Below are 26,910 nucleotides of genomic sequence, written 5' to 3' on the forward strand. Positions count from 1 at the left end.
CGGACGGAGGAGTTAAATTTTTCCACACTTATGGAGAATATAGAGAAGAAGTGCACAATGCCAATATGTTTTTAAAATAATGCGTAAAAGGTACATTAAATCAATAAAGAAAACATTACACACACTACATACCATGTATTTGACGCACACATGCATGCATATTATTTATTGTCAAACTTTTGTCCTTGACGTCTGTGGTCAAATTGAGAATAGATTAAATATTGTTTGTCTTTATTAATATTTTTTGATATTGAAAGGACAATGCCCATTTTGTATGGGCGTTTGGGCCCCTAAAAAAAGTTGTCCTGTCATGATTTTTTTAACTTAGTTTGATAGACAAAGAAATATCGTTTCATATTCAGAAAACGATTTTTATATTCTCACCCAGGTTTAAGAGAAATCTGTTTTTTTCTGCAGCTAAAATTAAGTTGTTAATTTAGCCCAAGAGCCAGCGACAGCCAGACCTTCGTTATTTTATAAAAGCTGAAAGTTTCTCTGTGTATGTCTCCAACACAGGTAAGAACGACTCGCGATTATAGAGTTTCTATTGTGGTTACTTGGGCAGGTAACAGGCAGTAAAGGTATATAAAATAGTACCTTAAATTCGTTAAAGTATAAAGGTTTTTTTTTTTAATATTTACTCCAGAATATCTTTAGAAATCATGATATCCGTTGCCGGACACTTTTTCCAGTTGTTACCCCCTGCCAGACACCCCTAAACTTTAATAAATTTTAATTATACTTTCGTTATACTATAAAAGCTAAATTTTATTTAAGTTACTTAGGGACTTATAAAAATATGTTACCCCAATAGCCGGACAGTTTTAATGGTTCTTACATCTTGCCAGACACATTGAGAGCCCGCTGTAGGTGCGAGCGCGAGGTAGCAACTGTTCAAGCGGGTGTGAGCGAGATAGAGCTGTCTATTGTGATCTTTTAGATATCCAATAAAAAAAATATTTTATTACGTTCATAGCAATATTATAGAAAATAAAAAATGTTATTTTAATATTATAAAGTACAAACAAAATATTACATGTCAAAGAAAAATATTTAATCGTTCTTATAATTTTCCTCATTGTCGTCGATATTGAACTGATGAATAAGGCGATATCAATATCGCCTTATTCATCAGTTTCTGTAAAAAATTAAGAAAAATTATACAATTTGAATAATAAAAAAATTATGTACAATAATTTGTCATAATAATTACATACCTGATTGAGTTTTGAGCCAATCTCTAACATAACTCGGTAGTAGATCTTGGTGTTTGTCATCTTTCAATACCCTGCCATCATTATCCGGTTCCATATGAGGTTGGATTTTTTATGAGTCGGGGTTAGCGGAGCGATGATATCGAAGGCGAGATCATCGACTAAGGCGTCGAGCCGCCTGCCATTTGGGGTTGTGGTGTGTGAGTTCCACCTGATGTGTTTACAATTTAGGTCGCCCGCCAGAATGACAGAGCTTCCCATGCCGAGTAGCGCCTCGATATCACTGCTTAGAACGGATAAATCCTATAAACGACATCTGATGTGCAGTAAAAGATCACAATAGACTAAGCACTCTATCTCGCTCACACCCGCTTGAACAGTTGCTACCTCGCGCTCGCACCTACAGCGGGCTCTCAATGTGTCTGGCAAGATGTAAGAACCATTAAAACTATCCGGCTATTGGGGTAAAATATTTTTATAAGTCCCTAAGTAACATATATAAAATTTAGCTTTTATAGTATAACGAAAGTATAATTAAAATTTATTAAAGTTTAGGGGTGTCTGGCAGGGGGTAACAACTGGAAAAAGTGTCCGGCAACGGATATCGTGATTTCTAAAGATATTCTGGAGTAAATATTAAAAAAAAAAACCTTTATACTTTAACGAATTTAAGGTACTATTTTATATACCTTTACTGCCTGTTACCTGCCCAAGTAACCACAATAGAAACTCTATAATCGCGGGTCGTTCTTACCTGTGTTCGAGACATACACAGAGAAACTTTCAGCTTTTATAAAATAACGAAGGTCTGGCTGTCGCGGGCTCTTGCTCTAATTGTTTTCTTCGAAATCAATAATCGCTCTCATAATTATTTACAGTATTAAATAAGTTAATTGTGGTTAATGTTGCTAGAAATAAGCCCTTACGTACATTTTATTATTATTATATCCTCATATTAATAATAAAATGAAATGAAAATCCGGAAGCCGGCAACGATATTGTTGTTGTTTTTAAATTCACCAATAAGCAGGCAAAGAGCGTAGCCTATACAGCCTAGTCTGTCGAAGTTATATATTTTTTATGTCAATAAAAAGTCGGTGTATCTATTTTTATTGCTTTTTGGGAGTTTTGACGTCAACTCGACGAATACCACATTGACTGAGCATGAGTTTACGCAGACCTTTTATACACAATATTACAAATACAAATAATACAAATTACACAATAAACTATTAAAAAAACATTAAAATAAAACTTCAAGTGACGCTTCACTCGGGTTGCTGCCAAAACTCTCTGATCATATTATATATAATAAGAATAGAGTAATGGTAGGCCATTGAGATTTTTACTAATGGAATCATTAATATCTAAAAATCTATATCTATACTTCTATACTAATATTATAAAGAGGAAAGATTTGTTTGTTTGTTTGTTTCGAATAGGCTCCGAAACTACTGGACCGATTTGAAAAATTCTTTTTCCATTAGAAGCCGACATTGTCCCTGATGAACATAGGCTACTTTTTTTATTTTTTTTTTATTTTTATTTTTTTGGTGTCACGTGTGTTTTAATGTTTCCGAAGCGAAGCGAGGGCGGGTCGCTAGTATTAAATAAAATAACTCATGGTTTTAAGTAATAATTATCATTACAATATATAAATATTGAATTGAACAAATATAAACTAAAAAGTCTGTGAATTATAACCATTAGCTTTTTATTTGTTGTTCAAGTCACAGACAACTCTTTCGTTTGACAGCATATAGGTTTACTATAAGGCTGTATGGACTAACAAGCCCTTTGCCTATTGACGAATTTAAAAACTATGGCACTAAGTTTTGGGATGTTATCAAATAAGTAATTTATTTTTTTGTAAAACAATACCTGGGCGAAAGAAATGTTGATGCATAAACTAAACAACGTAAAAAAATAAGGCATAGTTTTTCAAGTACAAATAGTTTAGACATAAAGTTGGCCCACTTTTGGGCATTGTCCTTTATGATTATAGAAGTATAAAATACAATCATAATAGTGTACAAATTTACAATTCCTATTACCTAATTATAGTCGAATTTCGACTACTGCGGGACCTCTAGTAATAGTAAAATGACGGTCATTTACTGAGATTTTTTCAGTGGACTTGTTCGAGGATCTCCGTGAAGTTATGTCCAGCGGCTTTGTTTCATTTTCCCACATTTGAGCACTTTCACAGATATTAAATAGTGAATAAACCACCGTTATTACACATTTAAACCTGAAGAAACACTAAATAGACAAAATAAAACAAATCACACAACTCCACTCCTAGCGTTCCCGCCAAAAAGTCAACCGTAGTTCCTATTTTTGCCACTTCATAGATAAGTTGATGGCACTTTACTAATCTGTGATCACATTTCAAATTAGCTTCTTGTGACTTTTTGGCGGGAACTCGAGTCTCTTCTTTGACGAATGACACTGCCAATGTCAGGTAGATAGAATATCAGTGATATAGATAGATGATAGCAGATGAGATTAATGAAAACTGGAGAAAAATTTGTAAATATTTTTACAGTTTAATGTTAGCGAGAAATAAAATAAGCTAACGCATTTACAACTTTAGGATTAGGGAATAGTTAGTTAGTGAGATAGTTCATATTAACTGGGAACGGGATGTTAGTGTTAGTTAGTAAACAATATAGTGGTGGACATTCATCATTAAGAGCGCACTATTTAGTGTTTCTTCAGGCTTAAATGTGTAATAACGGTGGTTTATTAACTATTTAATATCTGTGAAAGTTCACAAATGTGGCAAAATGAAACAAAGCCGCTGGACGTTACATCTCGGGATCCCCAAAAAGTCCACTGAAAAATCTCAGTAAATGACCACCATTTTACTGAGAATTTCATCCCATTTCATCTCATCTCATTTCATTTAATTTCATCCCAGTTGATTATTGTCTCAAATTAATCATCTTTATTTCATTTCACTCCTTAATATCATTTTTCATAAAAATAAGAATACAGGGTGGGCCATAATGTTGAGCGGATTATAAAAAATCATATAAAAAAAACTACAAAGCTCAGGAAAGAAAAAAATATAACTATAATAAAGATTACAAATGGGAATTTTATTTTTTAAAAATAACATCGCTGACATGCGTGCCATCTACACGTACACACTCTTCCAATCTAGCCCTCAAATTCGTGAAAACTCGCTGGCACATCGCTCGTGGGATATCGGACATTTCCTTGCGAATATTGTCTTTGAGCTGGGGAATTGTCGTCGGCTTATTGGCGTAAACGCGACTCTTGAGGTACCCCCACAGAAAAAAATCCAGTGGCGTGAGATCTGGGCTCCGGGGAGGCCATGGAATGTCCCCTCGACGCGATATCAGTTTTCTATTAAACATTTCGTTAACAACTGCCAAAGACTCATTGGATGTATGGGATGTCGCGCCATCTTGTTGAAACCAGGTCCTGCTGTTTTAAGCTTCAAAATTATGCAGTTGTAGAAAGAAAAAGTTACGTAACATTGCTGTGTAGCGATCAGAATTTACTGTTATTGCCTGGCCTCGCTCATTTTCGAAGAAATGGGGTCCGATGATTCCATGAGCCGACATGGCCGCCCAAACCGTAACTTTAAGCGAATGCAAAGGTCTTTGATGTTTCAATTGGGGATTTTCTTCTGCCCAATACCGACAATTTTGCTTATTGACAAATCCACTTAAATGAAAATGAGCTTCATCTGAGAAGAGGATATTGTTCAAACTTTGAAAACGCTCTAACATTGTTTCGGCAAATGCACGACGTAAATGGTGGTCGTTTGGTTTCAATTCCTGTACTAATTGGAGTTTAAATGGGTGTAATTTAAGATCTTTGGTCAGAATACGCCTTAATGATCTTGATATGGCGAGCTCAGCTGATCTCTTTCGAGACGACTGCTGGGGATCGCGCCGTACAGACACCGCGACTTCGCTAACATTCTCCTCCGTTCTTATAGACCTTGGACGCCCCGCATCTTTTTCATTTAATGTCGAACCCGAAGACTCAAATTTTCTGACCCACGATCTGATCACACTTTCACTCGGACATCAGTTTAAATCATGTAAATTAAACTTAGAATGAAATAAACGCCGCGCAATAGTGCCCGAATCGCCATTTTTGTAATACGCTTTCACACAAAAAGCACGCTGCTCACCGGTAAAACGCTCCATGGCAACTGAATTTCCGAGAACCAAGGAACCTATCCCCACTACCCGCACCCCGCTGCCGCTTTCCTGTCGCGAGTAATGTGATTTTGAAATTCGCACGCCTCTCTGGCCCACCCTGTATAAATTAAAATAAGACGTGGCCTAAAGGTCTTAGCTACCAGGTTATAGAATAACTTTAAAAAAAATTACTTCTTGTGGTGGTACCTAATTAATTTAATGCTAGAAACTTTGCTCTCTTAATTATTTGATAATAATAGAAGACGACTGTGATTTATAAACGTTATTTAGTGTTTGGGCCATCATATATATTAAAAGTAAGTCTCTGTTGTTATTGGTTTTAATGTTTTTTGATAATATAGCAATACATGTAAAAATCTGTTGTTTTTGGGATGAATGGGGATGTCTGACGTATAAATAACAACGAAAGTAGAGTCAATTGGGATGAGAATTATGTATTATGAAGGACTTACTATGAATAGGTACGGGTTTGTAGGGTTGTCTGTCCATGTAGTTAAAACAATATTTTTTAAATGTGTAGTTAAGAATCTTGTTTATTCGTAATGTTTTTGTCTAGAACTTTTATTTAATTATTAATGCAATGCTATTTTATTGTTTGGCAAATATTAATATTATCATTTACGTATTGTTTTCTATTTTTAGATATGCCTCGCGTGTACGTATCAAAGAGTGCAAAGCCTTATAAGAAATATGATCCCTTAATATTAAAAACAGCAATAGAAGCCTATGAAATTGAAAAAAAGTCTTTAGTTGAAATAGCTAAGCAATTTAATATAAGTAAGTCGGTTTTGCACAGACATGTAACAAGAAGAATGAAATGTCAAGGTGGACAAAGATGTCTAAGTGAAGAAGCAGAAAAATACATAATAAAATATATTAATGTTTGTTCAGAGTGGGGGTATCCACTTGATTCTTATGACTTACGCATGATAATAAAGAGATATATAGATCGAATTGGTATAAAAATAAATAGGTTCACTAATAACTTACCTGGTGTGAATTATATTGAGAATTTTTTAAAGCGTCACCACCAAGAAATTTCACCAAGAATAAGCCAGAACATCAAAAGATGTAGGGCTGCTCTATCACCACAAATTATAGAAGATTATTTTATACAGCTTCAAAATTCAATAGTGGGTGTACCTTTAGATAACATTGTTAATTACGATGAATCTAACTTAGCCGATGACCCTGAAAAAAAGAAAGTTTTAATTAAAAGAGGCGTCAGATACCCTGAAAGGGTTATGAACCACACACAGACGTCAACATCACTTATGTTGGCTGCATCTGCTGATGGTAGCCTGTTGCCTTGCTACGTTGTGTACAAAGCTGAGCATCTTTACAATACCTGGACTAGAAATGGCCCCCCTAATTGTCATTATAACTGCACTTCCTCAGGCTGGTTTGGCGGCAATACGTTTGAGGATTGGTTGGAAACCGTGGCTCTTCCATACTTCAACAATAAAACTGGAAAAAAAATTTTGATAGGAGACAGCCATTCTTCACATCTGTCGTTAGATATCATAAAAAAATGTCAAGAACAAGATGTACACTTTGTGTTTCTTCCCCGAAACTCAAACCACTTAACACAGCCACTGGACGTAGCCTTTTTTAGTCCTATGAAAATTGCTTGGCGTAATATCTTATTGGCATGGAAAAAAACCGCAGGACGCGTTCTGCCCACAATACCAAAGAATGTTTTTCCTCAATTACTTAAGGAGATGTTAGAAAAAATGGAACCAAATATAAAACAAAATATTTTAGACGGATTTATGGAAGCAGGAATAAGTCCTCTGAATAAAGAAAAAGTACTTAATAGATTACCAGGAAATTATACAAGACAAGAATCTAGTACGGAAGAAGAAGAAGCAATATGCCCCCAAGACTCAATCATTTTGATCCTGACATAGCATTATGTACATGACAACTACCTTATGATTGTTTATCAAGTTGTTTTTTTTTATTGCTTAGATGGGTGGACGAGCTCACAGTCTGTTTGGTGTTAAGTGGTTACTGGAGCCCATAGACATCTATGACGTAAATGCGTCACCCACCTTGAGGTATAAATTCTAAGGATTCGGTATAGTCACAACGGCTGCCCCACCCTTCAAACCGAAACGCATTACTGCTTCACGGCAGAAATAGGCGGGATGGGATAACCTACCCGTGCGAATTCACAAGAGATCCTAACACCAGTTTGATTTTTTATTACGCGATGTTATTCCTTCATTGTGGAAGTCAATCGTCAACATTTGTTAAGTACGTATTTCATTACAAAAATTGATACCCGCCTGCGGGATTCGAATACCGGTGCATCACTCGAATGCACCAGACGTCTTGTCCTTTAGGCCAAAATTATTTTTGTCCCTACACCCTAAATAATTGGGATCTAGTTGTGCCTCGTATCTGTATTAGTGGTGGCAAATATAACAATTAACCAATAAGTTTATCAGTAAAAAAAATTAACACGATTATTTTATTCGATAAATAAAATTAACCTAAACGGTTAAATAACCGTTTAACAAATACACTGCGTGTGTGTAGTCGCGTAGGTAATTATTGGAAATATACATGCATATATATTTATATACATGCAAGTTTCAACTTTATTCCTCAACACATAAGATTTATTTTCGCCTTGCAGATGATTTCAACTTATGTAAATGTTTAATTTTGATGATTTGATTGTATGCTCAAAATAAAGCACAATGTTTAACTTGGTGTTTTTATTTTTATTTGTTATAAAATTGAAATGGACGATATTTTTAACTTAGCGATCGCGAAGATGACGTGATTGGTTGTTTTTTTTTAAACGTAATATATTGTTTGATAATTGATATTTCAGCACATTTTCCATTGTTTTGGTAAAGTTGTGTTTATTGTATAATTGGTAATTATTGTATTACTATGTTATTGGTAATTATGTAAGCTAGTCAGTCTGAAGCCTGTAGAAATATGAAGGAAAGTTCATTGAATCAAAAATAATGTAAGAAACTAAACCATTCGAGTTTAACGTTCGCTAAAATTGATTATTCAACGAAAAGATTTACCCGATATTTTCAACCAATAAAAATATCGGTAAAAAAAATATCAATTACCAATTAACAGATAAATAAATTCAACCGTTAACACGATCTTTTATTTGTATGTTAAGCGCATCGAACAAAATGTCTTAACTCGGAATGTGGATCATAGTTTATAATTATTAATACAAGACCCTCCAGGCTGAGCCTTTGCTCGCCCACCTGTCCTGGTGAAACTGGAAAGGCCTGCGGGCCAACAGTAATACGTCAATTAAAAAAAAATTAATGAAAGAGTAACGCTCCGCTAAAGTTGTATGAAAAACATTTTTTTAAACCGTAGCGCGCCATCTATCGTGCTTTGCGGGTACTATGAGAGAAACCTTCCCTGGTAGTACAAAAGCACTTTTTTTTCTACCTATTCTAGTAACCTTGAGGGGTTATACTAGATTCACCGAATTAGTAGGTGAGCTCACGGGACTCAAACCTCACGACGCTGCTAACACGAACCCTAGCAAGAGCCGTGCTTCGCAGAATCTACTGCCGGATCGGAAACGCGACCCACTGAGAAGATTCGGCGAGAAACTCAGTGGGCTGTGTCTGTGGGTTAGTTTACTCGTCAAGCTCTTCGTTGCAAGCGACGATTTCGACGAGAACGATGACCGGTGCGTGGGGTACCTAAAAGCACAGTTAGTGGATCAGGAGGATCCGAAATGAAAAAAAAAAAGTACTATTTCATGACAATCATAAAGCTTATTAACGCATGACGGACAAAATATATACTTACATACAAACACTCATTTTTATTTATACACCGACAGATGTTCTTCATTCATGTTTTAAAATATTTATGCTCGCTACAAATAACCTACTCATAAAATTATATTTAAATAAACAAATAATACGCAACTAAATTTGTGTATTTATTTATTTCCATACATAACTACAGATCACGGCCGTACAGTCGGTTACTGACGCATAATCATTTTTCATTATTTTTTTGGTACACTTAAGAACAAAACGTGTTTAAAAAACCTTAATCTAATTTCGGATTTAAAATTAATCAATCATGGCCATCGAAGCGGGTCAAAAACTATACAGGCAATGGAAGGGAAACTTTTTTCTTTCAAAAGAAGAAACAAGGGCCATTGACCTAGTTTGATGATGAAGCGACTCCTTAAATATGTAACTCAATTAAGTCAAATACTGATAAGAAACTACATACTCTATGCAGTTGCAATATTAAAGTCGAGTTTTGTAATGGCATTCATCAAACGTTTAAATTTTTTTTCTCTCAAGTAGTACTAATTTAATTATAAATGACTTACGAGAATACAGATTTTATTGATCCGTAACGTCCTGCCTCAGAAATAAATGATCCTAATAGTCACTTTTTAATTTAGAATCTTTTCATCAAATCAATAAAAGCATCAAAATCAAATGACAATAATATTGATATTGGTTAGTTTTATTAGGCTCGAAATAAATAAAGGCAAAGACTTATTGATTTTCCGTTGTTCGACGTTCGCGTCCACAGACACCGCTACGATGGCCATAGACAAATGCGAATATTAATTCAAAGTGTGGTCCGAACTATACATAATACAAAAAAAAGAGAATTTTTTTTTATAATAATTCAAGAATTAACTTAAAACTAAAAACAACGAGCAAACAAACATGAAAACTTACGATTTAAAAAGGGATTTATATATTACAAATAAAATCATATCCAATGATTCATATTCCGCGACTTAAACCATACAAACGAAGCTTGAAGTAGAATTTGAACTATAAGTTTCTTTTCGTCTGATAAATCTGATGGTCGATAATGGTTTAATGTAACGATAAACTCGACGTTATCTTAAAATATTGAATAACATTCCTCGAATTATGTATCAATAAATTGGCAATCGTATGTCTCTCCAAAAATTTAAAATACGGAGACAAATAACAAACAAAAAAATGATTTCTTGTCTATGAGCAAAAAAACCTCGCAGAGTTGCTAGACGTATAAAAAAAATCTCTTTTCTATTCCCTAAAGACAAAGAAAATATCGTGCACTGACGCCGTAAATATGTACGGAATAAATTAGATATATAATCAATTGAATATGCAATTTCGAAAAGGGCACATCTCTGAAAACATAAAATGTTCAGGAAATGAAAAAAAACTGATTATTTTCTAAAGCAGTGTAAAATTTAAAATATTAACTTTTGAGATATATTTTAGTGTTAATTAGCAATTGAAAATTACTGGAATTATTATAAAATGGGTGTATGTAAGCCTCAAAACTACATGTATATGAAAAAACGTATTTGACACAATATGCGACATGTGCCCTTTTCGAAATTGCATATTCAATTACAAATTCTACTTCATAGCTTCTTTATACAAATGTAATAAAGGTTTCTTTCTCCGTAGGAACGTTCCCAGGGTCGACTTTGATTCAACATAATCTTCTTTTAGTCGTATCCGTGATTTAATTTAATAAAAACATAAAACTATTATAATTTACGTTGCGTTTTATTAATCGAAAGGTAACAAGAGAATAACAAAATAAATTAATATGCACGAACTTTTTGTATAGTAATTGAAGATAACATTATAATCATATCTATCAATCTCATTATTTGTATTACGAAGACGATGAGAATAGAGAGATTAGTGATGAGTATTGTTCGTGATAATTTTACTATTAAGACCTTATAAAATTTTGTGTACCAGTAAAAACATTGAAGGAACATTACATCTGTTATTCTCCTGCACCCTTCAGTTGTATTAATTGTTTGTTTCAAATCATTCATAAGCCTTTTGACATCGCTCTTCAAGCTACCACTTTATCCTTGAAGAGCATTAGGCCTGACTTCTTCAATTATAGAAAGGGATACTAACTATAATTTAATTTTCACTTTATTTTTTTTATGCAAATTTAGGTAAAGGATAGCATAACTATTTACATTAAAAGCTTTACAGCAACACAATCAGTTTTATTTTATTTTAAATATAGTAACCCTAAATTGTCATTGTGACGTGATACTGGCAACCCTGTGTGACAAACTGACTGAGATATAAGTTGCTTTTATTGAGGAGTTTTACGATTTTAAAAACTAAATTGACTGCTAATAATTTGGACAATGTATTAAGTTTTATTTTATATTCTAGCCCAATAAAGTGCACAGCAGTGATAAGTGAGTGGGCATATGTATAATGTATTTTTAAAAACGGCCTTCTAATCTTAACTTACCATTTTACCAAAGTTACCCAGTTTTGGTTGACTTCATAAAACTATTCAGTATAGCAGCTTTAGTACAGCAATTTATGCATAGTTGGAAGGTGTACTGGAACTCAAAAAGCTCATACTTAAGACTTCAGTTTTTTTTTTTAAGAACTTTTTCATAATACAATTTGTATATTTCTATAGATATTGTTTATATTAAGCGTCATCCAACAATTCTGTTTATATATTTAAATACAATTTTAACGTGTTACAACAAATATGTTTAATTTACACGGAGGGGGTTTTTTTTTTTTTTTTCTTACATTATTCTAATAAGATCTAGAAATAATAACGTGATCTCACAGTGATTTCCATAATACTATACGAAAACAATATTGATCTTTTTAAATTTTGTTATACATTCAGGATAACTTGATAAATTGATTAAATATTCTCATTAACTCATTAAACTCGTGTTACTTACTGCGTGTGTAAAATATTTAACGCTTACTAAGGGAATCCGATGAGTGAGTTGCGTTCGACATGTTTTGGTAATTTCAATCTTCAGGGCATGTGTACAAGTCTGGTGTTCGTTTAGCAAAAACATTATTAGTATATTACGTAAAATACGTTTATTTACAACTAGGCGTGTGTCGCGCTTTAATGTATCAGGCGGGAGGAGCGCGGGATTTGCCGAAACTTGAAACGATCGAAATTTGTATTCAGCTTTAGTCTGCGCAGATGTGCACCCAATAATGGAGTTGTTTTGATTCTGAAAACAAAAAAAAAACAATCTTCAATTCCGACAGAGTTGAACCGCGCCGATAGTGGCGCCATCTGTTCCCGACTCACGTGCAACTCAGTACGCGCGTTTCATACTCAGTCCAATGTTACTTGTTAGCTAAATCTTTTCTAGCTAGCTAAATGCTAAATTTTTTCTAATATTTTTATAGACAGATGTTTTACAGGTGTTTTAGAAAAATAAGAATATAAATTTAAATAAGATATGACTTAAAGGTCTTAGTTACCACGATATAAAATCCCTTAAAAAAAGTATTTGACAAGAGAATCCTAATAGTGTGCAAACTTATAATTTCAGTTAATATAGTCGAATTTCAACTAGTGCTGGACCACCAGTTTCTCATAAATCTATACAGTGATACGTGACGTGCGGTCCTCACCGGCGTGCGCGGGGCGCGTCACTCGCGTTTCGTCTGCATCTCGTCAATGTCGGTCTCCGGGGTCTGTTCCAAGCCCGGCAGCTGGATCTGGGTTTCCGACGCTTCCGAAGGCTGAAATTAAATTTTAACCCTTTATAGTAAATATATTAAAAATATATCGTGCTCTAATCATTCATAATATAAACATTAATGCAAATCGTTAACGTTCTATGAACGTTCGAAAGGTTTGTCTCAACGCGTATTTGCTAAAAATGTCGGCTTTATTTTTTACTTCAGCATACAAGAAGTTATTAAGATTGTGAAACAAACCTAACTTCACAGCCGACTTCAAAAAAGGAATCCGCTGCGCTTTCCGCTCGTCTACCTTTGTACGGTTCAATTAAGACAATCAAAATACACAACGCATAAAAAAAAAAAAAAAAAACATAACTAATCAGAAACCTTCCTCGTTTGAAGTCGGTCAACAATCCCGCACTCCTGAGTCCTAGCGACACTGACGTAATTACCTTGGCATCGATCCCATTAGGACGTCCAATGATCAGCTTGAAACACACACACACGCACAAACAGTAGTTTTACATGTCACTTGGCACACATTGTTAGCGAGAACAACAAAAAATAAACTAAGATAAAGCCTTTACTACAACATTTACAATTAATACAAAGGTAGACGAGAGCGTACAGCGCACCTAGCATACAAATGTTACATATATATATATATATATATATATATATATTAATACGTGAAGCAAAAACTTTGTATCCCTTTTTACGAAAATCGCGCGGACGGAGGAGTATGAAATTTCCCACATTTATAGAGAATATAGAGAAGGAGTGCACAATTCTAATATTTTTCTAAATAATGCATATATAATACAATAAACCAATAAAGAAAACATTACACACACCAACATGTATTTGACAGGCACACATGCATGTATACTATTTTGATTATTGTTAAAGTCCGTGGTCAAGTTGCAAATAGATTAATATTGTTTTTCTATAATATTATTTGTCTTTATTGAGCCCTTAGCGAAATCTGTGATTAGAGAAGTAAAGTCTTTGATAATAGAACCATAATAATGTTCAAACTTATAATTTAAATTAATAATTATAGTCGAATTTCGACTACCGGGCGACCACTAGTGCTTATATAATGTTCACTTAGTGAATGCTTTGACACATTGTAAAATTATATTAGTTTATACATGCTATGGTTTAATTAAAAATAGATTGTTAAGATTGAATTTTGTAAATATCAAGTTTGCCAGCCTAAGCTGTTGAGTCTTGCCATATAATGTAGAATTTTCAAAGTGACCAACCAACTCGATGAAGTTTTATATGAATAATTCTTTTTACCATAAAATTCTAGCAATTTTTTTTTTAATTAAATTTATTATTATATAACCTAATTAGCTTCCTTTATCGACTTAGGCTGGCCAACGTGGAATTACAAAACAGTCTTCGTCAATGCCGTTAACTTTCAGAGACACTGAACACATTACCCGGGCCCAAACCAGAGACATTTAGCATGAGAGGCATGCACGACATTGAGCTGTGTATTCTACAACTAGACATATACAGAAACGTTTACCGGGCGTGGTTATATTTTTTTTTTGCTTACCCTAGATGTTAGCCTTGAGAGGCTATGTCAGCGTAATGTTCATTAGTAGGTGAGCTCACGGGGCTCAAGCCTGACGACGTTGCTAACACAAACCCTAGCAAGAGCCGTGCTTCGCAGAATCTACTACCGGATCGGAAACGCGACCCACTGATAAGATCCGGCGAGAAACTCAGTGGGCTGTGTCTATGGGTTAATTTTAATAAAAACGATGACCGGTGCTTGAGGTACCTAAAAGCACCGTTAGTGGATCGGGAGGATCCGTAATGACGTGTTTTGGACCGTGGTCATAAGTACTCGTCCAAAGCGTCGTCTAATACATTAAAAAGTTAAATCACACTAACATCCATGACTGTGCATTTACAATTACCAAAAATTAAAATATGGCTAAAATTATCCCAATAACATTGAACTGTAATAACTTGACGCAGACTACTGTCATCTCATTCATTGATAATAAAGGCAAAGTAGGGTGTTCATAATATTAGAAAGGATGTTTTTCTTTTTTTTTTCATTCTTATTAGAGCCTACACCTATTAGGTTAAGTCGGCTAGAAAGGATTTTTAGGACCTCAATTTTTTTTAGGTTATTATTTTTTGTAACTTTTCATCGGCTTACCTCTACATCATTAGTGTTCTCTCGTTCTAATCGCGGACGTTTCCTGATGCGCGTTTCGTCTTGTGCCGGCGCGATCGCCACCCTCTTCGGTTGGAACTAGAGTGAACAACAAATTCAACATTAAGAAATATTATCAAGTAGGTACAATAAATTTAAAATTAATTTAGAGATCATGCAGGTTGTGAATTTAGTTCATTGAATTTCATGGTTCTCGTTACAAATAAGATAAACGTGGTCTTATGTTAGTGTTACTCATGAGAGCTCCTGTTTTTACGAAAATCAAAAGTCATTTTTTTATTTTATTTTTCGCCACACTTAAATTACTTTCTTATAAAATTATTAACTTCAACTTGAACGTGTAAAAGAATGGAGAACTTGCTTTACTTTTATTTAAATATACACAAAGATTTTTTTAAAGCACATCAAATTAGCTTTCATTAAGTCGCAAGATAAAGAGACGTGACGTCACTCTACAAGACGTTTAAAATCATTATTCGCGAACATTGTTTAAAAGGCGCATGGGTTACTTAACATTGCCTTCTTTTGTTTTTAATGTATATATGCTCAGTGTGCTTAGTGGAGTTGTTTAACGTTCTCTATAGAGTAAAAATTATCTCAAATTTGTATGGAGTGCCTACGTTTGCCGCTAGGGGCGCTGTTTCAACCGCATGCAAATTTCAGTTAACTTTTACGCTATCGAGAACGTTAAAATACTCGCACTAAGCACACTGGTCTTTAGGTCTCTTAAAAATACATTCATTCTTTGTACCTTCCGATTCGTCTTTCCTAGAATCTAATAAATATTCCGGCGAATTAGTAACGGAAATCAATATAATTACTTCAGGGCGCCACGTAGGGCACCAATGCAGTCAAAGGGTTAAATACACTTTTTTACGTGTAGTGATAGTTAGTTAAGGTAAAAAAAAATATCTTTGGTTGTGTGTTTTTAGTAAGCATAATTTAGCATTAATTATCAAGCAATCTGAGATTTAATTTTTTTTATACATTCCCATACATATTACTTTGTAATGCTATTTCTACAAACACTCTTGATTAACACTATTCTATTTAAGTTTTGTGCATATATGTAATGGAATTTATCTACTTAGCTTAAATTTTTGTTTGCCGTTTCCTATTGGATACTATTTGTGGAAACTTATGGCCGTTGATAACTAAGCTTAAATAACACAAAATCAGTTAAGTTACAGAAAAATATTTAAAAACATTAATATTAATTTACTGTATTAAAAATCATAATAATATTGTATGAATTAAAATCATAAGTGCTTACGCAATCTTGAGAGTTAAAATTAGGGCGGTGGTCGCTATTTATGTGTGAACTGAGTACAATGAAAGGAAAAAATAATAAATTAAATATTATACAACTATAATAATTTAAACCATGAATGTTGATCGTCGCAGATTTTTGATCGGAATAAGTGCAAAGTATTTTCTTGGACGGTATAAGGTTCCATATATACATATATTTTAAATGTACGAACTATTATTTTTTATGTTTCGAACATAGATAACTACAATTATTTTGCCTCAAAGAAAAGTATTTAAAATTAGAAATGATATTCAGACTGATAGAATAGAGCCTTGCGTTAACAATAGTGACAATAAATTATAATATTCCAATAATAATTAACTCTGAAAATACGTCCCTACCCTAACCATCCTGTTATGTCATGCCTCGTGGAGTGACGTCACTGAGCAAAGTTTCAATTACATTCCAATTACCGCAATAATTGAATTACTAAAATAGCAGCAATTTTTCAATAATACTCAAATGACTTATTTTATCTGTAAAATATTTTTATCATTCGATTTTAGTCGCAAGTTGACCATTAAAAAAATGAAGTGTGAAAGAAAATTTTAGGAGAGGGTATTTAATAATTTTGAATATCCACATACCCCAAGCTCTCCTCCGGGATGCTGCGGTATACGATTTATATATTAGTTAGGTTTAAAAAACATATAATATTAGTAAACATAATACATACAGATAAACAATAATCAATACACTTCTAAATTATATCCTATGTATTATGAGTTATTAACTGTTTTATAATGATTAAAATTGACATAAAGTTATAATTATATATTCACAAAAACACTGCTAGACCTCATAATAGTTTTTTTTTTTTTTTCGGTGTTAATTGAAACACAATGTTTTTAAAGAAAATAGACGGGGTTAGTAATATATTCAAATGTATTTTTTTTATTGCCCTTGTCGGCAGACGAGCATACGGCCCACCTGATGGTGAGTGGTTACCGTCGCCCATGGACTTCAGCAATACCAGGGGCAGAGCCAAGCCGTTGCCTACAAAATATAGATGAATAACACTGACGAATAATATTTGTCCGTGTTCACGAATACTGTAAGTATTATACTGTATATGATGAAAATAATAAACGCGAGATTACGCCGTTAACAGTACCTAGTTTGAATTATGTTCATGAATCCCGAAAACCGAAGAAAATACTAGCATTAAGTTCATAAACGATGTAGGGTTCGCGATATAAATAGCGGGCGGTCCATTAAATAAGTTCAAAATTTAAATCGATTTTAATTGGATTGGATGTCGCACAGGTGACGATGAATAATATCGATTGTAATGAGCATCATTATCATCACAACATTAACCGCAGAATGTTCGTTGCTGCAAGTCATAAACTTTACATCGAGTATATCGAATGACTAGGCATCAGTCTCAATAGTATTAACGTAGTAATTAAAATAATTTAACGGCCGTCTGGTGTAGTGGTAAGTGACATGGTCACTACACAAGGGGGTCGCGGGTTCGAATCCCGCCAAGGGAAGATATTTGTATGATAAATATAAATGTCTTTGCCAGGGTTATGGATGTATATTAAATATATGTATGTGTATAATAAAAATATTACATTTATTTCCGTTATCTGGTACCTGTAACACAAGTTCTTTACGAACTTATCACGAGACCAGTTAACGTGGCAAAAAAAAAAAAAAAGGATTACTGTTAGTAGAAAATTCATAAACAAGAATTTTTGTTCAATAATATGATGGACAACAATTATTACGGAGACCGCAATTTTATGTTGAAATTAAGTCAATGCGTCACGCAGTACGGTAGAGTCGTGACGTGCCACGGCTTCGCGGCGGTGACGTCACTCCGGGCACAGAACTTCATTTGTTCACATGCAAGCGTGCGATCAGCGGTCACTGCGCATGCGCGGGGCGGGATTTGAAAATCGATTTTATTAATCGAGCATATCGATTTTATTGAATATATTCATTCGGTTAATAACTTGGAAAATGACTGACCTAATAAGCAAGCGTTATCGGCTTACGTGTACATTGACGCTTCTAAGTGCGATTTTTGAAAATTATAAAGTTAATTAACTCTCAATTATTTCCTCGCTACACGAGTTATAATTGATATATATATTTATAACTTTATTAAAAACTGATCTCCGGATAATGCACAGCCTCGAAGAAGAGGTGGTCGATGCATCGATTTCCTTTGACCATATAAAGAAGGAATACGGGTACCTGTAGTTCGGGCGGTAGGAAGACCCTAGTGTTGACGAAGTCTTCTGGTTGCGGCGCGAAGTACATCGTAGGGATGCGCGCGTCCGACGGGAACTCGCGAAGCTCGAAGCTCGTTGACCGCGCCCATATCACGGACATGGCCAGATCGCAAACCGCCCATAATTTCTGCAATTACATCAACATGAGTTTTCGTGTAAGGAGAGGCTATATCAGCGTAACCTTAACTAGTAGGTGTGCTCACGGGGCTCAAACCGGGAGTATTGCTGACACTGGCCCCAGCAAGAACAGAATCTACCACCGGATCGGAAACGCGACCCACTGAGAAGATCCGGCGAGAAACTCAGTGGGCTGTGTCTGAGGGTTAATTTACTTGTCGAGCCCTTCGTCGCAAGGGGCGGGTTCGGCGAAGACGGTGACCGGTGCTTGAGGTACCTAAAAGCACCGTTAATGGATCGGGGGTATCCGTAATGACGTGTTTAGAGCGACGTCGACTGTTTACCATTCGGTCCCCAGGATCACACATGAAACACGGAGGATTGAACTAAGGAGTACCATCTCAGTGTCTTAAAAAGTTTCAGCTGAAAGCGAGCTAATTAAGGTGGCGCCACAGTAGCAAGTGGAGGGTTTTTAAAACAGCGCCGTACGCTACCACACCCCGTCTATGGACCGGGCGGCACGTTCACACATATCGCCTTTTCGCATTAAAAGTGTACAATTTCCAAAATAATTCGAAATTGAGTTAATATGCGTAAACATTTACTATCACCAGTATTTTTCTCATAAATACTGTCAAAAGAGCGTAGTTTAGTGTTAGTTTTTATTTATTTTTAGTTTACTATGTTTTGACGAATATTAACAAAACGAATAAATAATTTTATCTTACTTTAAAAGACAGATAATATCACTGGTGAAAAATAAAAAATAAATGTTGCAAAGATGATTAATATTAGAAAAATTTTAAACCTTTAAAACACTCTCCTGTAAAATTAGTAAGTTCTGAGATTATCTATATGTTAATACGTGAAGCAAAAATTTTGTATCCCTTTTTACGAAAATTGCGCGGACCGAGGAGTATGAAATTTTCCACAGTTATAGAGAATATAGAGAAGAAGTACACAATGCTAATTTTTTTTTAAAATAATGCCTAAAATATACATTAAATGAATAAAGAAAACATTACTCACACTACATACCATGTATTTGACGCACACACGCATGCATACATTTATTGTCAAACTTTTGTTCTTGACGTCTGTGGTCAAATTGAGAATAAATATTGTTTGTCTTTGTTAAGACGAAATGGCGAAATTTGTGATAATAGAAGTATAAAATACAATCATAATAGTGTACAAAATTACAATTCCAATTAATTATAGTCGAATTTCGACTACTGCGAGACCTCTAGTACAATTTTAATGCGAGAAGACGGTATGTTTAAGCAACAAAAATAAATAGAACTCACGTAATTTAATGCGTCGTCCATTTCATTCACCGCGTCTTTATGAACTTTCATACGTTCAATTAGACTTTTGTAGAATCCGTAGCAGTAGAAATCGTTACGGGTTATTAACGGCTCCAACGTGAACCAGAGACAGTTCTTGATTATCTGCAATAATAAATATTTATTATGACAATATATTATGTTTGATATTACAGTGGCAGTGGTTCGTATAAATATGTTCGGAAATCGTTGTAGTAGAGAGGATAGTGGAGTATGACTAATCAGCCTGATTAGTCAAAGTATTTATTTATATTGTTACTATTTGAGTCAAGACTACACTTCAATAAAAAAAAAACGTAATGGACATTCCTAAGCTTTTCATTCCCTACTCAGAAACTAGTTTGTATCTTTTGTTTTTTTTTCTTTTCTTACCTAAGCTGATAGCCTTGAGCGGCTATGTCAGCGTAACCGGGCGAGTAGTTGAACTTACGGGGCTCAAACCTGACGACGTTGCTAGCACGAACCCTAGCAAGAGCAGTGCTTCCCAGGATCTACCACCGAATCGGAAACGCGACCCACTGAGAAGATCCGGCGAGAAACTCAGTGGGCTGTGTGTGTAGGGTTAATTTAGTGGTCGAACCCTTCGTCGCAAGCGACGGGTTCGACGAGTACGATAACCGTGTGCGTGCGTGGTGTGTGTAATGACAGTGAGTATCAAAGGGCTGAAGATATGGTCCTCTAGGGGTTCGCTTGACCTTGAGCTGCGCGACGTTGTCGTAGGCGGTGAAGGCGGGGTCGTGCGTGAGGACGGGCACCGCGAACACCAGCATGTAGTCGGGCAGGATGTGCGGCAGCTGCGACACCGCGCGCTCCACTGACAAACAACAAATATCAACTTTAACACCGTCTTAGCTTACATATCATTAATGATGAGAATCGTTGTGGGGGTGAGAAATAATAAAAGGAGCAATTCTTGTATATTAATATATATAATCTGAATCTCGGAAACGGCTCCAACGATTTTCATAAAATTTAGTATACAGGGGATTTCGGGGGCGATAAATCGATCTAGCTACGATTTATTTTCAGAAAATGTTGTTTTATTCGTGTTTTCAATAATCAACTTTATGACTCTTCCCGACATCTATTGGCGAATAATAATACTATTTTTCTTAATTGAGGGCAACTAACCGCTCATCATTTAGTGTTAATTTTAAATGCACAGCGAAGCGGACGGGTGCAGCTAGTATATTCATATTATCATAGCGATGCAGTTGAGTCAGTACCTTTGGTGCCAACTGTGATGTTCCTGACGTACTCCCGTCTCCTCACCACGTCGGCCATCATGAACTGCCGGATGACGCTCCGTATGCGCTTGTCGGGCTCTCTGCCGGCCAACGCGTACATGCCCATGAAGTCTAACGGCAGACATTTGTTCGGTATGCCCTACAAACAAAACTTGTTAGATTTCATCTCTGCACCCCCCTAAGGTAGAATGCCAGACAATGCCTATGGCATTAAGTCCGCCTTTATACTACCTAGTATATAAAGTTATAAATAAATAAATAAAATTACTCCAGGCCGCATGGCAATAAGTAAGCAGCATTGTCTACGCTTTATAGACTCAGGCGTGCGGTGACATGAACGAGATTTGGGACCAGCTAGGCTGTAGAAGTTCAATGTACATATTGGTCACACACACAGTATTAGCACGCGGACCGCAGTCTGCGCGAGCACGGTCCGCGGCGCCGGGCCTTGCACCATGTCGCGTGACTATAAACACGTATTTGAGTATTAAGCGGTAGGCAGCGGCTTGGCTCTGCCCCTGGCATTGCTGAAGTCCATGGGCGACGGTAACCACTCACCAGCAGTGGGCCGTATGCTCGTCTGCCTACAAGGGCAATAAGAAAAAACACATTAATAATATTTACCTTAGATAATCCTTTGTGTAGTTTAGCAGCGAAAGCTTCCCTCACTTGTGGTACTTCATCCTGTGGAAAGGATTTATGATTAAGGGATTGTACATCTCCAGTAGCAAAGTAAACAACTTGTGAAAGGCCCCCATTAGGCCTTTCATTGCGAGTTCGCCTTGGGCCCTTTATAGGAGCAGTGGCTACTTCAACCTAGCCATCCTGCAAGCTATGTCAGTTACTTTGGATGTCATGCGAATCTGCTCATTTCTGATTCGATCTGGGTTTTTTTAAACTGATTACATATCGTCTTCTCGCATTAAAACTGTATAATCTCAAAACTTACTAAATTTTACACGAGAATGTTTTAAAGATTTAACATATGATATTTTTAATATTAATCATATTTGCAACATTTAATTTTTAATTCTTACCAGTTACATTATCTGTCTTTTAAAGTAAGATAAAATAATGTATTAATTTTGTTAATAGTAGTCAAAACATAGGTAAACTAAAAAACTAAAACTAGACTACGCTCTTTTGACAGTATTTATTAGAAAAATACTGGTGATACCAAATGATTCCGCATATTAACTCAATTTCGAATATTTTTGGAAATTGTACACTTTTAATGCAAAAAGACGATATGTTTACAATTTTAGGTCTTTAATGTCAACACATATACTAAACGGCCGATTTGAGAAAACGTTTGAAACAGAGGGATACTCACGACCATGAGGTGAGATAGGTTGTAGAACTGCTCTGCGGTGAACTGGTCGCCGACGCCCTTCTGTTCGCATATCTTGAGCATGGCGGCGCCGGCGGCCAGCCTCAGATGCGCCATCTCCGCTTTCGACAACCGATTTTGCTATACAACAAACAAAACCAAATAAATATGTACCATTCCCATAAAAGTATAATTTTATACAATTAAATATTTATATATTTGTCTAATATTATTTTGGGGATTGTTATTCGATTTCTTTGCAGTCAACTTTTTAATGGCTCTTTTACTGGTGGTAGGTCCTCTTGTGAGTTCGCGCAAGTAGGTACCACCACCCTGACTATTTCTGCCGTGAAGCAGTAATGCGTTTCGGTTTGTAGGGTGGGGCAGCTGTTGTAACTATACTTGAGACCTTAGAACTGATATCTCAAGGTGGGTGGCTCATTTACATTGTAGATGCCTATGGGCTCCAGTAACCACTTAACACCAGGTGGGCTGTGAGCTCGTACACCGATCTAAGCAATAAAAAAAAAATTACAAGTTCGCGACAGTAGCTAATCATTGTGACATACAGTACGACCGACGTAACTTGGCGAGTCTGAATATAGCCGCAGGTCAACTTTCGCGCATGTACACTTGTAAAAAAAAGTGTTATTAGCATTCATTTTTTTAAATCAAAATACGAATTAAAATTTCCATATACAGGGACCAAGTACAAATAAAATGAATATCAAAACACTATGAGAGAGAAAGCTATAAAAATAACGTAATAAATTAAAGAGAGGTAATAAAAAAATAATAAATTAAGACAGAAAGCGGTAAAAATAACGTAATTAAATTAATTCGAAAGTAAGCCCAACACTGCCTTCAGTTGCGATCCGCTGTACTGTGCGTTGCGATACACCAGATCGTTAGCAACTCTAAATAAAACTGTCAACATCTTTTACGCCTTCTTCTTTTTCTTTTTAAAAAAAAATCAAAAATTATGTTTGTCGGCCGTCGATTTAAAACACTATTATGCTTTGGTGGCATCTTTGTTAACGAATAGTATAAATGCCAAGGGACACTCAATACTAAAACAAATTTAAACACAAACAATCTTAAAACTAAACAAAAAACTGAGCACTAAACAAAAACAGTATAATAATAACAAATCAATGAAAACTTTTGTAGCCGCCCGTACTCAAGACAGAGATAGCGACACGAACACGACACTAATGCTAGCGTGTGAGTGAGACACATTACCGCATACCGAGAATTACCGAATTTATACGATGTCAAGAAAAGGGATGTCCAATATGCGTGTTTGAGGATGTTGTTTAATAGATTTTTTTTCAAATTGATTAAAATTTATATAAAAATATATATTTATATTCCATTTTATAGGAGGTTTAAAATATTCACGAACAGTCCCTATTGTAGTAGTTGTTGATAAATAACTGATATTCAACTAAATCATGTCTTTCAACCAAGAAAATAAAGTGTTATTAGTTTTTTTTTTTATTAAAGATGAAGTCTCGTTTACTAACGACAACATTCAATATGTTTGTAAATCTCTTTCATTCATTATCTCATATAAACAAAAATCAATAAATTCCAAACCGATAAAAATCGATTGTGATATTTGATTGAATAAAGGGACGATTGTGTTTACATAGAGTCAATCCCTAGCCTAGACCTCCGCCCCGCGCACGTTGCTCATACCACCATTTGGTTCCTAAAAACGTTTGTGCGCAGCCTTCTGCGCGAAGTTCGGACTCGCCAAGTTACGTCGGTCGTATTGTACCACGATTAGTATTTTATTTTTTAAATTTATTATGTTTCTCCCAGATGCTTTTGAGCGTGGTGCATGACCTTAGTGAAAAGAAGGAGTAGTATATTGTGTTTTATTCTAGCTTGTCTATGGCGACGTCGGGTGGCTCGCCCGCGTAAATCGTGTAATTAAACCCTTAATCTAACCTGCAGCAGATCTCCCTTGTGCACGATGAAGGCGTTGAGCATCCGGAACGTCTTCTGCGCGGAGAGCTCGTCCTTCTTGAGGCCGAGCAGCCAGCGCGCCATGCACTTGAGCCCCTCCAGCTTGCAGCGCGTCTCCTCGGGCAGCTCGGGCTCCGGGCACCAGCTCTCCCCCGCCCCGCCCGCCGCGCCGCCCCCCTCGCGCACCAACAGCTCCTTTACGATCTAGAACAAGAAAACATTGCGTTAATACACTAGGCCGGCTGTTACAGTTTATTATATTTCAATAAGACAATAAATTTTCCATTGAAAACTACTAAGTCCTAAGACAGGATCAGCATATGAGTTTAACTTCTGCTGCATGTGAACTATAAACATTATTTCGCGACCCAAATGGTCCAGCAAAGCCTGTGCGCCCTACAGGAACGCAAACTGCATATCGTTGCCGTGCGATGGATATCGAAAACAAGAGATCAGACAGAGTATCAATAGTACGTTGATGCGTTATTCTCGCTTCAGACCGAAAACACACGAATGCTTGAGGACAGAAATAAGCAAGATGTCGGTACCTACCCTTGCGGCTTGCAACACATCCTTCCAACAGTAAAATTATAAAGAGAATAAGCAGAAAGAATTTCGTTGATAAAAGGTGATTTAAAACAAATAATTTACCTTCCTAGACACAATGTTCTTGATGTGAACGGGGAAGTTGTCGGGCAGGTTGTGCGCAATGTGTCCCAGAGTGACGATGGCGGTCCGGTAATGTTCCGAATACGGATTCAATGTGGCTTTCAACGTTTCTAATATCTCCGTGAATATTTGAGTCCTTTGTTCTGGCACGTTTACAAATAAACACCTGTATAACAAAAATTATATTAATGACTTTTTTATTAATACGATTTTATTAGCTTCAGACGTATGTATGTTAGTATGTAACGGAATCTTTGAACATAATTTTGACCCCCTTCAAAACGTCGGATTAAATCGAAATTTCGCATACTTATCAAGAACCGATGACAATTCAATATTTAAAAAAATATATTGGAAAAATTGAAATTCAACTAAAAAATGAAAAATAAATTTGAATTAAAAAATAGTGTAAGAAAAAATGATTTTATTATAAAAAAAGTGTGGTATGCTTTTCAGGATATTATCAAAATAACCCTTCTACTCATATCTGTTCATAATGTTCACTATTTTTAATTCAAATTTATTTTCTATTTTTTAGTTGGATTTTCTATAAAAGCGTATTTTTTTTCGTTTTTTAAAATAATATTTATTACTATACAATACTTGAGAAGATCATTGATTATTCTCATTTTTATGACTATATTATTGCAGCGCTTTTTACAAAAAATATCATCATTTTTTTTGTGCGGGGACACGAGAGTAAATGTTATATCAACTGTTTTTTTAATTATTTAATTAGTGTTTTATTTATTAATTTAAATGTGTAATAATGTCGCGATTATTTATCGTTTAGCATCTGTCGCAGTACACAAATGTTGAAAAAAATATTATTAGACCAGACTTCTTTTTCTTTCGGCCTCTTTCAAAAAGTGTATTGAATTTTATCTTAAAATGACATCTTAGAAATTTAGATAAAGAACATATCATAAATATCAGTTACCTGACAGCGTTCTTGGCTTGTTTTGGTGAGCCCACCTCCGCGTAGGCTTTGCACAGGGTGATCAGTCGCGGGAACAGGGCGGGGCACGCTTCGCCTGTTCAAACGAGCACTAATTATTTAGCTGCGGTCTAAGTGTCAGTGGACAGCTGTATATAGGCAGTAAGTTGTGTGTGTTTTCATGTAACTGATGATAAATATGGAGCAGTTGAATAATAGTGATGAAAGACACCGCCTCAACCAACATAAGAATATATAACTTTTTTTATTGCTTAGATGGGTGGACGAGTTCACAGCCCACCTGGTGTTAAGTGGTTACTGGAGCTCTACATCTACAACGTAAATGCGCCACCCACCTTGAAATATAAGTTCTAAGGTCTCAAGTATAGTTACAACGGCTGCCCCACCCTTCAAACCGAAACGCATTACTGCTTCACGGCATAAATAGGCAGGGTGGTGGTACCTACCCGCGCGGACTCACAAGAGCTCCTACCACCAGTATAAGTATTGCCACCAGTATTGCGGTGACTGTATCTTGTCGGGTTAAGCGGGTAATGGAGCCTAAAGACAGCACAATGTATCTATCACCCTCCTTGTAAGACATGAGCTCATTCACGAATGTACCGTACCGTACCGTA

At 35.6% G+C, this 26,910-nt stretch overlaps 1 protein-coding gene and 1 long non-coding RNA gene across 5 annotated transcripts in view; one reads left to right on the forward strand and one right to left on the reverse strand.

The window, feature by feature from the left end:
• The first annotated feature begins 5,440 nt into the window (after positions 1-5,440).
• On the forward strand, positions 5,441-8,135 carry LOC149500566 (uncharacterized). Its single transcript, XR_016324751.1, has 2 exons — positions 5,441-5,715; positions 6,062-8,135. It is a non-coding gene; the product is annotated as an uncharacterized LOC149500566 (long non-coding RNA).
• Positions 8,136-11,348: 3,213 nt separating this feature from the next.
• The window catches only part of pds5 (cohesin associated factor B pds5), a 47,770-nt gene continuing 32,208 nt past the window's right edge, over positions 11,349-26,910 (reverse strand). The window contains exons 9-21 of one of the 4 annotated variants that reach the window (XM_028184691.2): positions 26,276-26,369; positions 25,318-25,501; positions 24,649-24,870; positions 22,696-22,833; positions 21,987-22,046; positions 21,342-21,501; positions 20,811-20,929; positions 20,077-20,220; positions 18,615-18,779; positions 16,994-17,014; positions 15,077-15,172; positions 12,838-12,948; positions 11,349-12,428 (exon numbers count right to left, since the gene is read on the reverse strand). In XM_028184691.2, the coding sequence (XP_028040492.2) occupies positions 12,856-12,948; positions 15,077-15,172; positions 16,994-17,014; positions 18,615-18,779; positions 20,077-20,220; positions 20,811-20,929; positions 21,342-21,501; positions 21,987-22,046; positions 22,696-22,833; positions 24,649-24,870; positions 25,318-25,501; positions 26,276-26,369 (1,496 nt within the window). In that variant the 3' untranslated portion in view covers positions 11,349-12,428; positions 12,838-12,855. Of the gene's footprint in view, positions 12,429-12,837; positions 12,949-13,047; positions 13,380-15,076; positions 15,173-16,993; positions 17,015-18,614; positions 18,780-20,076; positions 20,221-20,810; positions 20,930-21,341; positions 21,502-21,986; positions 22,047-22,695; positions 22,834-24,648; positions 24,871-25,317; positions 25,502-26,275; positions 26,370-26,910 lie in introns of those variants that run through there. The other 3 variants (XM_089735668.1, XM_089735666.1, XM_089735667.1) reach the window with 3 other exon arrangements.

The sequence above is a fragment of the Bombyx mandarina genome, chromosome 20 (genome assembly GCF_030267445.1).
Source record: "Bombyx mandarina strain Sakado chromosome 20, ASM3026744v2".
Taxonomy (NCBI): Eukaryota; Metazoa; Arthropoda; class Insecta; order Lepidoptera; family Bombycidae; genus Bombyx; species Bombyx mandarina.